We start from the raw sequence: 14634 nt of genomic DNA, 5'->3' as shown, positions 1-14634 counted from the left end.
CTCTCATAAAAAATTCATTTTGATCTTCGACTCTCAGTCTGGTTAGCGGCTTGCTAAAAACTGAGTCATATTGGGACTTGAGTAGCTCACTCATTTCCTTGCTGTCATCTGTGTAGGACCCATCTTGTTTAAGTAGGGGCCCAATACTGGACGTTGTTCTCGATTTTGATTTGGCATAGGAGAAGAAATACTTTGGGTTTCTTTCGATTTCATTTATGGCTTTTAGTTCTTCCCGCGATTCCTGACTCCTAAAGGATTCTTTTAGCTTAAGTTCGATGCTTGCTATTTCTCTGACCAGTGTCTCCCTGCGCATTTCTGATATATTGACCTCTTTTAGCCGCTCTGTTATTCTTTTCCGTCGCCTGTAAAGGGAGCGCCTGTCTCTTTCTATTTTACATCTACTCCTCCTTTTTCTTAGAGGAATAAGCCTTGTGCATACATCGAGTGCCACCGAGTTAATCTGTTCTAGGCATAAGTTTGGGTCTGTGTTGCTTAGTATATCTTCCCAGCTTATATCGGTTAGGACTTGGTTTACTTGGTCCCACTTTATGTTTTTGTTATTGAAGTTGAATTTGGTGAATGCTCCCTCGTGACTAGTCTCATTTTGTCGGTCTGAGGCTCCACGCATACATGTCTGAACCTCAATTATGTTGTGATCTGAGTATATTGTTTTTGATATGGTGACATTTCTTATCAGATCATCATTGTTAGTGAAGATGAGGTCTAGTGTATTCTCCAGTCTAGTAGGCTCTATTATTTGCTGGTTTAAATTGAATTTTGTGCAGAGATTTAAAAGCTCGTGTGAGTGTGAGTTTTCATCAGAGCTGCCTCCTGGTGTTATTACTGCAACAATATTATTTGCTATATTCCTCCATTTTAGGTGCCTTAAGTTGAAATCCCCCAGGAGCAAGATGTTGGGTGCAGGAGCTGGAAGATTTTCCAGACAGTGGTCAATTTTTAACAGCTGTTCCTGGAATTGCTGGGATGTTGCATCCGGAGGCTTGTAGACTACCACAATGACTAGGTTTTGGTTCTCGACCTTTACTGCTAAAACTTCCACTACGTCATTTGAGGCATTAAGCAGTTCTGTGCAAACAAGTGACTCTGCAATGTACAGGCCAACCCCCCCCTTTTGCCTGTTCACTCTGTCACATCTGTATAGGTTGTAACCTGGGATCCATATTTCGTTGTCCAAGTGATCCTTTATGTGGGTCTCAGTGAAAGCCGCGAACATTGCCTTTGCCTCTGCAAGCAGTCCACGGATGAAAGGTATTTTGTTGTTTATTGCTGGCTTTAGACCCTGTATATTTGCAAAGAAGAATGTTATCGGACTGGTGGTATTGTTGGTACTGGGGGGGGATTTTTTTTCCGGCATTAGTATCTGTATCTGTTGGTTTGGAGTGGAGGCCATCGACTGTGGTTCCACTCCAGGAATGACTGGATTTGGTGTACGATTTCTGCCATTTCCTGCCAGTTTTTTTTCCTTCCTGGCACTAAAAAACCTCTCCCTCTTGAGTGGCTGTGGCTACCCAGGTTTTCCCATGGCCTGGATGTTTTGTATCTTTTTGTCCCCTTTAGATGGTATGCCTGGCAATTTAAGTTATAGCACAGTCTTTCCTGTACTGAAGAGGTACACATTTCAGGGTGAAAAAGCTTACAGGAAGGGAGTTTGCATTTTCCTGTTGTCATATGGGCATGACATTTTCTAGGGTGGTCATAGTTGCATGTCCCATCTGTTTTTCCAGATTTCCCATGCCAGCAGATACCAAGTGCATAGTATGTGCACAGGCTTGGTTTCCGTTTGCCTTGGGTTTCTGTGACTGTATTCCCTGTTGGTGCATGTTTCCCTGTCTTATTCCTATCCTCCCTAGCACCAACAATGGAGCTCCCACCAGTTGTTTTTGGTAATTTATCCTCACTATTGCTATTGGAGTCCTCTTGTTTGCTATTTCCTGCGGTATTTCTGGTTTGCAATATTGGTTTTATCTTATCTTTGACTACACTTGTTTCCCTACTATGGCTCCTGTCCTCTATGAGGTCATTTATATGTATTCCTTCCTGCGTATAATTCCCGACTACCTGGACAAAATCTCCAGCTTCACCATTACTGTCTACCAGGACAGTATCTCCAGCTTCACCATTTCTGTCTCCCAGGACAGCACCTCCAGCTTCCCCATTACTGTCTCCCAGGACAGTATCTCCAGCTTCACCATTACTGTCTCCCAGGACAGCACCTCCAGCTTCACCATTACTGTCTCCCAGGACAGCACTATCAGCCCTACATTTACTGACTACCAGGACATCACCTCCAGCCTTACAGTTTGTGACTACATGGCCAGTATCAAGGGCAGTACCATTCAGCCCGGACTTTTTATGTTCCCATCTGTTGTAGAAAGCTTCCAGGTTTTCTATGAAAGCAGCTTTGATGTTATCCTCTTTTAATACCCTTGTGATTTTAGTCCACAGATTTTCCTCATTTGGGCATACCCAAAAACACTTCTCTGTTTTAATACTGCTTGTAGCTAGTTCTGGGATATCTGCACAAGGAGCGTGACACCAATTTCCACAAAAATGACAATTTATCCATGTGGTAGCCCGTTTGTTTGACTGACCACAGACTACACACAGCTTCATAATGATTTGAATGGTTGATTTACTGCAAGTCTACTAGCAACCTCTTGAATATTATATTAATAACCTTAAATGAAGCTCTAGCTATTTGTATTTCTGTTTCTAACTCTTTTTGTATATTGGACAGCTTACCGTCACGTTCCTGATTTTTAATGTTTGTGTTTATAAGGGCGCCTACAAACCCATCCGTTTACAGTCTGCTTTATTGTCCAATGAAACTGTTTGAAACCAGTCCCGGGTTCGGACCAGTCAAGGGTTCGGACCAGTCGATCTGCTCTGATCAGTGGGTCACTTATTTAAAACATACTGGTCGGTGATTTGAGCTAACACATGAAGGATCTACTGGAAATTATCTACCCGAGTAATATGTGATTTGACTGATACAAAAGTATAACTTGCGTGTTGAAGAGCCGGTGATATCTGGCAGCTCCTACAATGACGTACAGTCGACCTCTTTGTTTATCAATCGCTGTATCTGGCTTTTCTATTTTTGTTTTTCCGTCTCCACCACAATAAATGCTATATTATCACTATAGTTGACTGGTGCAAATTTTGGAGGAAGGGCGCTTTTTCTGTAGTAATAATTGCTTCTCGTTGTGTATATTCGACCGCTGGTAACTACAGGTTATATGAAATTCACAGTAACGTCTCGTATTTCAAGAAAATGAAACTAATGAAAGTCACTCCACTCCACTAAGTACCATTATAATACTGGTTAGTTGCTACTACAACACTGTATTCTGCTATTCACTGGTATCACTAGATTATATGCGAGTACACTAGCAGGCCAGGAAGATTATTAAAAACAGCTGACCTGTGGTAAGTTTCTGGCGACTTCTGGCACCTGCCTCTATAGGCTTATCACTTCATTTACAAATTCACCTGTTTTCAAATGACACTTTAGCCTTTATCATCAATATACTAGGGAGCCACTGTAGTATACACTATACACTATGTATACTCAAAGCTTTCAGGGAGACTTTCTTTCCTCTGACACAACGTTCAATTATTATTATTTTTTCCACACGGGAAACAGGCCTATGATTCCCCTCTGGCAGTAAACTCTGCTAGGTAATGCACACTAATTCTCCTTTTTTGACTCAGTATATAATGTTTTCCGCCCAAGATTGGTTCCAGGCGCTAGAGGGATGTATCGTATAGGATTGATGACACAAATTAAAGTTCTAGCACGTAAGAGCGACCGTGAAAACACCAGAAAGCCGGGAGCACAACGAGGCACGCTGACGTGCCGAATAGGCAGAACTTGCGATCTTGGCTTAAATAGCAACGCTCATCTTGCCATATAGGACACGAAAATTTGTGTATGCAATAATTTCGCCAAAATCATTCTGAACATAACGAAAAAAATATATTTCACTGTGTTTGTTTAGTATTAAATTATTGTAAACAAATCTAAAATATATTTAGTTGGGTTAGGCTAAAATAAATTGTTCTTGTTATAATAAGGTTAGGTAAGTTTTTTAAGATTCTTTTGGAGTAAAATTAAAAAAATTTACGTTAACATTTATGAAAAAAATATATCTTTAAACGTATAAGAGAAAATTTTGGAAAGGACTTAATTTTAAATGAGTTCTTGCTAATTGACCAGTTTTACATATTCGGCACGACACACACACACACACATATATATATATATATATATATGTATGAAATTACTGCGAGGAAGGAAAATGGTGAGAGTGTTTACCTAGTGTTTGGGGCTCTCAGTCCCTCACACCCGCCGGAAAGGGCCAAATATTTTCACTGGAGGAAAGGTATCAGGTTACTCCTTCCCTCTTCCCTTCACGAGTCGCTACTCTGCTGGGGGTGAGGGGTTCTCCTCTCCCCTTCCTGATCTCGGTTGGGAGTGTGAAGTGCCCTTCTTCCCTTCTCATCCAATGTTAGGATCGTGTGTACATACGGTGGAGACAGCAGGTGAAGACTAACAGCAACAGCTATATTAAGAGCATCATCATCTACAGAGCTGTAAACAGCAGCAAGAGCATTGGCTACAGCAGTAGCAGCAATAGCAACTTCAGCAGCTCAAGCAACATCAGCTACAGAGTTGTAGCAGTAGAAGCCAACTTAGAGCTGCAGCAGCAGGAAACATGACCAGAGCCATGCTAGAGCGGCAGCAACGAAGCACAAGACAGGAAGTAGACGTCAGTATAGTGTGTCGCGATGACGGCCCTGAGTGTTCTGAGAGTGGCAGTTTTCATGAAGAACCGACTCGCTGACGAGTGACAGCCGTTGTTGCCATAACCGCCAGATGCTGCTGGAGAAATAGAGCAGTGTTGAAGGGGTAGTGATGATGTTGGAAGGTGTTATTTTTTTAGCAAAATTGGGGTTGGAGGGAAGGATGAATATTGGTGTTTAGGGGACGGTTTATTTATGTTGAAAATAGTATAAAATACCGACAAGTTGATTAAGACATGTGCAACATTTCAGTATCTTTGTTGAAACGTTCCACCTACAGCCCTACACAGTAGGCTTCTTCAGTTAAATACACAGGCAGCAGGTGTAGCAGTGAAATAAAGGTGTAATTAGTCCATCATCCTTGGAGAATATTCCAGGTGGTTAGTTCTTCGGCCTGGAGCTGAACTCTTCTCCAGGCTGAGGGACTGACCACCTCAAATACTATTTCTCCAACGTTGTTGTGATAACATCTTCATTTAATACACTTGCTGCTTCTGTATTTAACTGAAGAAACCTACTCTGTAGGCGAAACGTTTCAGCAATAAAGATACCCAGATGGTGCATGCGTGTCTTAATCAAGGATTTATTTATTTACAGGATTGCAAAAAAAAAAAAAAAAAAAGCTAGAACTATTTGGTTGTCCGGGACTTCGAAAATAATGTTGCTATTGTCATTATCAGTTTGTTAATGCCCTTGCCAATTTAGCGTTGTCGTCACTAATTGCTATCATATTTGCAGAGTCCTAATACATAATGTGATTAAAACAATTCAAAGCAACCAGGAGGCCTAGTCTGGGACCGGGCGCAAGGGGCGATGACCTCCGAAGGCGACTACAAGTAACCTACTGCTAGTCCATTACTCGCAATATACAAAAGATATTTTATGTCGACGACCATAAACCACGGTAAATTTTGACAAAAAGTAAATAACACTTATCTTCATTCAGAAATCCATCCTTGGACCACTCACTCAGGTATGAGGTAAGAATTATGCTCATACTCGTAAGGAAGCATTAAACAAGGTCTACCTGCCTACCTACCTGGAAGTCGTTCCGAGGATCAATGCCCCTGCGGCCCAGTCCTTGACGAGACTTCCCGGTGTATCAGGGCCTGATAAACCAGGGATTGTGCAGTATCTCGCCTGAAGAATGACAGGTACTCCTGGTTGATCCAAGAAAGTGGAGAGTAGTTCCAATGCTTTAGACGAAGAGCCCTTAACCCCCTCACCACTTCTCTGAAGAGAGGCTCTTCCCTTACACTTGGACACAGTTACCACCGAGTTAGACCAGGTGTCCAGACGGTGAAAGAATTGTTGAAACTTGTCACAAATAAAAGATCCTGCAAGTATTTTGGGAGTACATTGTAAGTAAATTTGGCTGTACTGTCCGTACATAACTTCATGCGCGCGCGCGCGCGCACACACACACACACACACACACACACACACACACACACACACACACACACACACACACACACACACACACACACACACACACACACACACACACACACGCACACGCACGCACGAGAGATAGTTATGAAAATCGGAAAAGGACAAAGACGACCGGATATCATGTGGGAGTTCGATACGTGGATTAGGGTAGAAATACTCACGTAGGCTGTTATTACTTATAATTGCTGTTATGTGGAGGGAGCCCGCAGCCGTTACCTGTCTCCTTGGTTACACTCGTCAAACTGACTAGCCGGCTGGCCAGTACCCCGTAGTGGGTCTTTTGAAAATAGTGTCAGCTCAGCACAGACCGTGACTCAAGACGGTTGGTCGTTGAGTCAACGGACAGGTTACTGGTAACTGGTTACTGGTAACTGGTTACTACTACTGAGAGCTCACTACTGAGACGGAAGCAGAGTACAGGCTCGAGGAACGAAGGCCGCAAACCTCTCTGAAAAAGGAAGAATTCGTGGTGGGCATAGTTTAAAGTATTTTTGTGCCTGAGGCACACAAAATCATAAAAGAACACTGCAGCAGGCCTACTGGCTTATGTTAGGTAGGTCTAACTCGCACCCACTCTTATACCCGTCCAACGTATATTTAAAGTCACTGTTCTTTTCTCAACGCTAGAGTTTATTCCAATCATCCCACAACTCTGTTGCCAAACCAGTAATTCCCAATATCCTCATTTAAATTTAAATTTCTTCATTATGAACCCAACGTTGCGAGACTTCTCTGGTTAGACATTTTCAATGCTTAATTTATATCCTCTTTATTCCTGTTTTCCATATGTACACTTTAATCATATCTTCCATGATTCTATAAAGAATAGGTTATTGACTATATTTCTGGTGCAGTGTAAAATACTTCTCGGAGTCGAACCTTAGGTTTATTTGGGTTTCTGATACAGGCAGTGTTCTAGGCTACTCTACCAGGCACTTGCCTGGCGGAAGAGTGAGGAGAGACTTCGTGCTTATATATCTGCTAGAATATTGAGAACAACCCATTGTGCTGTTGTAGGCCTATGCCCGCAACAGCCTAGTAGCATGGTGCGAAATATGAGGAGACCTGACGCGAAATATAAAACCCGACAGTGCTTACAATTTACGCCATTCTGAAGAATGCAAGTTCGGCAACTTCGGCTTATTTTCGTATGTAAAGTTTTCTAATACATGGAATAAACTGTCATCCTTCTATATATTTTCGAATGCATTTATGTCCAGATTCGACCACATCATTTGTGGTACTAAGTAGCTCTGAGGAGGATAACTGATAAATACACCATATCTTTGTATTAAGTGTTTCTCCCTACCCTTCTCACCTTGCTAGCCAATTAACTACACCTGTTTAAATTTTACAGATGAGCGGTGATGCTGCATTGTGGAAATTCGGGCAAGTACTGATGTGTCGCTTCAGTGTAGTATTCCAAGTAACCGGGTGCATTAGCTACCAACAGCAGCTTGCTGCGCTTCATGCCACCCGCAAGGTGCCATCTGGAGTCCATACGACTACAAGGAGCCATCTGTGGTCCAAGTGGATCACGGGCTGAGCAATCTTAAACGGAGCTTTTGTACTCACCACCTGCAAACTTGCTCTTTTCCTTCACGTTAACTTGCACCTTTATAGCTACAGGTGTCAGTATAGTGATTTCTCCTTAGATAATACGTTCGTTTTCCTTTTATTGAAACAAAAGGAAGTGGTAGCTACCTATTGAAGTGTAGTATCTTAATGCCAGAAAAAGAGAAATGAAATGAGAAAAACTAAGTGTTGCCAAGAGGAACATGGCGAAAATTTGTGGAATGGTATTTACTGACTGTTGCTTTCCCAAATATTTCTAAACTATGTTCTGCACAGTAAACTCACCATGGACACAATTTTTCACTGTCGAGTCTTCTAAGAGTTTTGCCCGAGTGTATAGTTTAGCGCCGTAGGTAGATGTCTTGTACATTACTCTCATCATGGACACAATTTACTGTAGTCATGGAAAAAGTTTAACGCGGTTACGTGAAGTGAAGGTGAGAGAGCAGTAGAGTGATAACACGTGGTGCAGTAACAGAGTGGAGAAGCAGCGCGTAAGGAAGTGAAGTACAGGACTTATCAGTGATGAAGTGGTCAGGGATGTCCGGGGTGGTCGCCCAGGAGCCTTTAATAAGGGGCCCCTTGCTAGCACAAGCGACGTGTATCCTGCTGCTTGTGGTAGCATCGTGGGCACAGCCTATCCACTCGACACACACGCCCTCTCAACTTCACCACACCAACAGGATGCCACTCATAGTAAGATCTCTGATCTAGGCCTATTACAACCTTGCTGCATGAGTCCGCGGGTACCTCATAAGGGTGCCACCCAAGCCGCATCCGCCACCTCCATACTCTTGCCTTATTACTGCTGCTCTCACTCCCGTGAACCACTCACTGTTCACTCCTGTTTATACGTTGTTGCTTATTAGTGTCCTCATTTCCGCCACCACAACTTCTAATACTGTGAAGTCATTAGCAAGGTTAGTTAACAGCACTGCTGCTGTGTTTAATTTCGCCATTTCAGCATTTACTAATATTTCTGAAAAATAAACAGTAACAGCACTAACCACTTTGCAAACATCGTAGACCATTTCGTAGCAATAATAATCACATTATAGTATTGAGACTTTTAGTCGTGCTACTTATCTTTACCATGATCACTCTCTGTTTGTCTCTAGTATGCCAGTATAGTATTGAGACTTTTAGTCGTGCTACTTTACCATGATCACTCGCTGTTTCTCTAGCATGTCAGTATAGTATTGAGACTTTTAGTCATGCTACTTATCTTTACCATGATCACTCTGTTTGTTGTTTATAAGTTCATCAAAACTTTCCATCACATCTTATGATATCTTTATTTTTTTTTTACGTGGTGAACCGGTAAGCCAGCGGAAGACCTTTGCTTTTGAAAGCTCCACCGAGTCCTTATTTGAATGAGCTGCGTCAGGAGAATTTTTCATATTTCTTCCTATAAACCAAATACAACCACTACAAAGTCAAGAGGTCCCCCGTAAACTACGTTTGCTGGTTTGTCGAGGGAGGAACTTAACTCTTGACAAGGATGAGGGTTAACCTCTGTCCATAACCTCCTTCCTCTGCTTGCCTCACAGCCATCTCTTTTCTTCCACCCTTTCCTTGATGATTATCTGTTTGTAATTACAAAAGTTTATAATAGTATTTGAGTGTTTAATGTCGTATATATTTATTAATATTCAATCTCTGTAGTAATTGCTAGTTCTCTGGTATCCAAGTCTATTTTTCTACCATTCTTTGTGAAGAAAAACTTTCCTGGAGTCTACCTGGAGGGTGTTCCGGGGGGTCAACGCCCCCGGTCCATGACCAGGCCTCGCGGTGGATTAGGGCCTGATCAACCAGGCTACCTTTCGCTCCCGGTGAACGAAACGTAGCCTAAATAAATATTCAAATGCTCCAAATTGTTCAATTTAGGTAAATAGCAGTACAACTTTTCATACTAATCACACTGTGTTTTCATACATTCATGATTTTTATAATTACCGGAAGTTTTTATAATTTCCGGAAGTTTTAGAAGTCTTTTAACATTGAAAACTTAATAGGTTCTTAATTGATGGTCATTTTAAAATTGGTACGACATTATTTGTGCTTGGCGTTTAATTCATGTTCGTAGCTTTTATTATTTAATTTTGTTTATTATTTCTCTTCTTGATTGGCACGGACAGTGAGCACCGTTGTACTACACTGTCAGATTGCTTTGTTAACTTCAGTATTGCCATTCTTTTGTGGTTCCATTTACTCAGTATATCAAAATGTTTTAGTCATTATTTTAGTTGATTTTGACATCTGAAAATACGTATATTCATAATAGGTTTTTATTCCTTGTGGCACCTGGGAGAGTCCCACATTCGGTGCAGTTTCAGTGATCTCAATGAAACTGATTTAGTACACAGGTCGACTTTAGTTATACTGTTATGCACACTGTCTTGTGGGTGGTAGTCACCAAGTATCCATCACGTGGGCATTAATTACCCCATGCCCATCCTGCGGGTGGTAATTCCATACCCATGCTGCGGACACTTAGTCACTCCAGTCGTGTGGGCAGTATTAAAAAGAAAAATAAAGCAGATGGGTCCAAGTGTCTAGTTCCAAAACAGACTTTACATTCTTTATTTTGTACATCTTCCTCCACTGCCCCCAAATTGTCTAGCTGAGACCCATACACGTTTAAAGCTCTTTTGATATAAATTATTACATTCACAGGGGGGACTCTAAATCCATAGGGGTCCTGTGGGAATGGGAGGTAATCAGGTTAAATTCCTTGCATCAAGATCCCCATACACGGCATCAAGGTCCACTAAATTATTACTATAATCATGGGGGAGCACTAATCCCGTAGGGATTACACAGAGCCTGTGTGGGTGGGGATGGAAGGTGTTCAGAGAACTGTAGCACAGATGCAATTCCCTAGATCAAGAGCCCCTCACCAGCTTCATGGAAACTCTTGAGGGGAAGGTCCATTAAAGGAAATATCCTTGAGGTGACTAGATACTTGCATAATTATAGCGAAGTGCTATATCCATACGGATCATTCCGCATCCGTGAGTCTTATATCTCCTGGGAAAACTGAGTAGTCATGTTAGATCCAGCAAAGTGGAGGTGCATTCAGTTATTTTAATAAATTAAAAAACATGCACTAAATTGTGTGGTAAAGGTATTTAATGTGTTGCAGGTGCGTGGCGTCAAGGTGCGGCCAGAGAGAGCAGCGCTCACACCACCAACTGTCACATCGTTCAGACTACCAGATAGGTAACCTAACTCCATATTTATTATATTCGTGGGGAAACTCCAAAATCATAGCCCCTCAGAGGTGGTACCCTGAGGGGCTCTTGATCTGGGGAATTGGATCTGTGCTCTGGTTCCCTGAATACCTTCCATCCTTCCCACAGGCACTGTGTAATACAGGTTTAGCGCTCCCCATGATTATAATAATCCAAAATTATAGGGGTCATAGCACCTGAGGAATGGAAGGCAATCATAATTGATCCCTGGAAGGGGAGGGTACCTTTATAATAAAAAACTAAGCGCTAAATCCACAAGGGTCATGCAGTGCTACAGGGGTATCTTAAATTTCTTGTATAAAGAACACTCCATTAACATCAAGGCACCTCCCTTGAGGGACCTGTATGTAGATGCGTTTCTCACATTTAATTTGCCGTATATCATTCACCATAATTTTTTTAACGTTTGCAAATGGAATGCTTGGTTGTTGGATCCTATAAATAGGGAACTTGCTCTTTGTTGATGACAGTTCTTTTGAGGGATTTTGAAGACAAGTTGCAATGGTTGGCAGATTGACTATCAGATCAGAGGGAGGGAGTGGATGTACAGTATTTAGATCTGTGGGAGCAGACAAGTCAGCAGATGCATCTATGACAGATGTGAACCATAAAATAGACGCGGCAGAGAAAGATATGTAATCACCTATATGTGGCTGCAGGGATCGAACCTTAGCTCCTGGCCTCACCTCTCGACTTACTGCTTGCCAGATTCGCTTCCTCCTAGCCTTATGGGCCTTATCATACTGGCCTCCACTGCTTCACCAAGATTATTCCATTTACCAAACATCCTGAGACTGCATTATTATAATAAAAAAGAAGAGCTAAACCCAATAGGGTCATAGTGCTGCCCCTGAGACTGCAGAAATACTTCTGACATTCCTGTAGCTTATCTGTGTAAGATAATGTGTCATGATTTCATTATTCATGGGAAGCACTAAACCCATAAGGGTCAGCAGTGCCTAAGGAAGGGGAGGTAGTCATTTTTTTTTTTTTTAACAAACCGACCATATCCCACCAAGGCAGGGTGGCCCAAAAAGAAAAACGAAAGTTTCTCTTTTTAAATTTAGTAATTTATACGGGCGAAGGGGTTACTAGCCCCTTGCTCCCGGCATTTTAGTCGCCTCTTACAACATGCATGGCTTACAGAGGAAGAATTCTGTTCCACTTCCTCATGGAGATAGGAAATAAACAAGAACTAGAAAGAACATAGAAGAAAACCCAGAGGTGTGTGTATATATATGCTTGTACATGTGTGTGTAGTGTGACCTAAGTGTAAGTAGAAGTAGCATGTTTATGAGACAGAAAAGACACCAGCAATCCTACCATCATGTAAAACAATTACAGGCTTTCGTTTTACACTCGCTTGGCAGGACGGTAGTACCTCCCTAGGCGGTTGCTGTCTACCAACCTACTACCTAGAAGGCAGTTATTATAAGTGCTAAACCCACAAGCATCGTACAGCAATGGGAAGCAGTCATGCTTGTTCCAAGGTAGGGATGGTTAGCCCCCATTCACTTTTAGACATTTTGGTCCTTCCTGAACCATTAAGTCACAACTTGATAATAGTCCAGGATGAACCACAGTCATCATAAGTTGTCAGTGTGTAGAGGTAACAAAGTATTATCTTTTTTTTTTTTTTTTAACTAAAAGATGTATGAATCTTGCAGAAGTAGGAGTGGGCACCACATGAGTGGCTTCACTGTTCCAGGTGAGCGGAGTGGCAGCAATAGCCCTCCTGTTGTAGCCAGCCTCTCGCCTTCCAGCACCAGCTACTTGGATCATCCACACTATAATGCCTCGTGGATTATGCACCACCACCAGCCCACAGCACCTGTAGCCACTTCTGCCTTGAGACCAAGTATTGATGCAAACCTGACTGAACACCAGTCTCTTAGAGAACATCAAACACACACTGCACCAGCATCCAAGACTGTATCTTCAACACCACACAGATTTCCCATGTTAGCAGCTACATCAACATCCTGGGAGAGTAATAAACCTGCTCAGAGAAATAAAAGTATAAGAAGGACACACCCTAAATATTCCAGATCATCTAGCAGTGTGGCTTCTGAACCTACAGAGGAAAGAGGCACAGCAAAACTGTCTTCAGCTGAAGTAGGAGGATGGGCAAATGTAGACAGTGCTGCAGAGAGAGGGGTATGGGGCAAGGTGAATCATCGCCCACACTTTTCTAATGGTCGCCCAGATACGTTTGGCCACAGTATAACTGAAGACCTATCACATCTCAAGCCTGAGTAAGTATTTACTTTCCTAAGAGCACTGGTTGTTTGTAAAACAGCATTATAAAGGAGGGGTTTGGGATATGTTGTGTATCTTTATACATATATGCTTCTAAACTCTTGTATTCTGGGCACCCCTGCAAAAACGTTGATTATGTGTGAGTGAGGTGAAAGTGTTGAATGATGAAAGTATTTTCTTTTTGGGTCACCCTGCCTCGGTGGGAGACGGCTGACTTGTTAAAAAGAAAAATGTATTCGTGGGGAATGGGAAGCAATCAGGTTTCATCTAAGGAAAAGGACATGTCCAGTTACTTGGATCAAGAGCACACCAACATCAAGGCATCCCTTGAAGGTTATAATCATATTATAATCAAAAAGAAGCGCTAAGCCACAAGGGCTATACAGCGCTGCAGGGTAGGAAAGGAAGTGAGGGTATTGGGCGGCAGAAGGGGGGAGGGGCGATCAGTAGGTTACAGAAAACAGCGGGGCAGGGGTTATAATCATAGGCATCTGAAATAATGCCAATTGAAATACTCCCTTATAGAGTGGGTGAAGGACTCCTGATCTGAGGGATTAAAGCTACCCTTCTTCAGGCACTATACAAAGCTTAATATAAACACTAACCCATGAATATAATATTTGAAACGATTTACCTTTAAAAGTAGAAGCATTGAGGCACTTTCCTTGTAGAGAAGGTTTGTGAAAGACTTTTCAGAAGGCAAATTGTGCTCAATTTTTGGGCTTTAGTAGTGGTTGTACCAGTGTATAAAGTAAGAGTAACACTTTAATGTGGTAGATACTGGTGAAGGGCAAGACTTGATCCACGGAATAGGAACTACCTTACCCTTGGGCCAAAGGTATGGTTCTTTATGGGTTAAAATGCTTCACCATATTATAATAAATCTGGAATGAAACATAAAAGCAGGAGTCATGCCAGGAATGGTTGGAGGGAAGATGTACAAAACTTAGTTTTAGGGGCTTGAGCATCCAGACAACACTGTATAACCCTGGTGATTTAGTGTTTAGTTTTTATTATAATTGAGCATCCATCAGGCTTGTGTGAGCATGTAAGGAGTGCATGGAGAAAAGTGGTCTTTTGTGGATGTACTGTTAGAAGCATAATTTGATGAATTATTATTATTATAATCAAAAAGAAGCACTAAGCCACAAGGACTATACAGCATAATTTGATGAAGGAATTCAGGGAAACCAGTTAGCCAGACTTGAATCCTGGAGGTAGGAAGGTAGTGTCTGAACTCTGATGGCAATTGGATGAGCATTTT

General features: G+C 42.0%; 1 protein-coding gene across 4 annotated transcripts in view; it reads left to right on the top strand.

Moving 5' to 3' along the window:
• The window catches only part of LOC128704093 (uncharacterized), a 68260-nt gene that overhangs the window by 51028 nt on the left and 2598 nt on the right, over positions 1-14634 (top strand). For 2 of the 4 annotated variants that reach the window (XM_070099102.1, XM_053799114.2), the window contains exons 2-4: positions 7640-8553; positions 11003-11079; positions 12779-13366. In XM_070099102.1, the coding sequence (XP_069955203.1) occupies positions 8383-8553; positions 11003-11079; positions 12779-13366 (836 nt within the window). In that variant the 5' untranslated portion in view covers positions 7640-8382. The other 2 variants (XM_053799115.2, XM_053799116.1) reach the window with 2 other exon arrangements.

Source organism: Cherax quadricarinatus, chromosome 66 (assembly GCF_038502225.1).
Source record: "Cherax quadricarinatus isolate ZL_2023a chromosome 66, ASM3850222v1, whole genome shotgun sequence".
NCBI lineage: Eukaryota > Metazoa > Arthropoda > Malacostraca > Decapoda > Parastacidae > Cherax > Cherax quadricarinatus.
The sequence above is the reverse complement of the archived record's forward strand: the minus strand, read 5'-3'. Positions and strand labels throughout refer to the sequence as shown.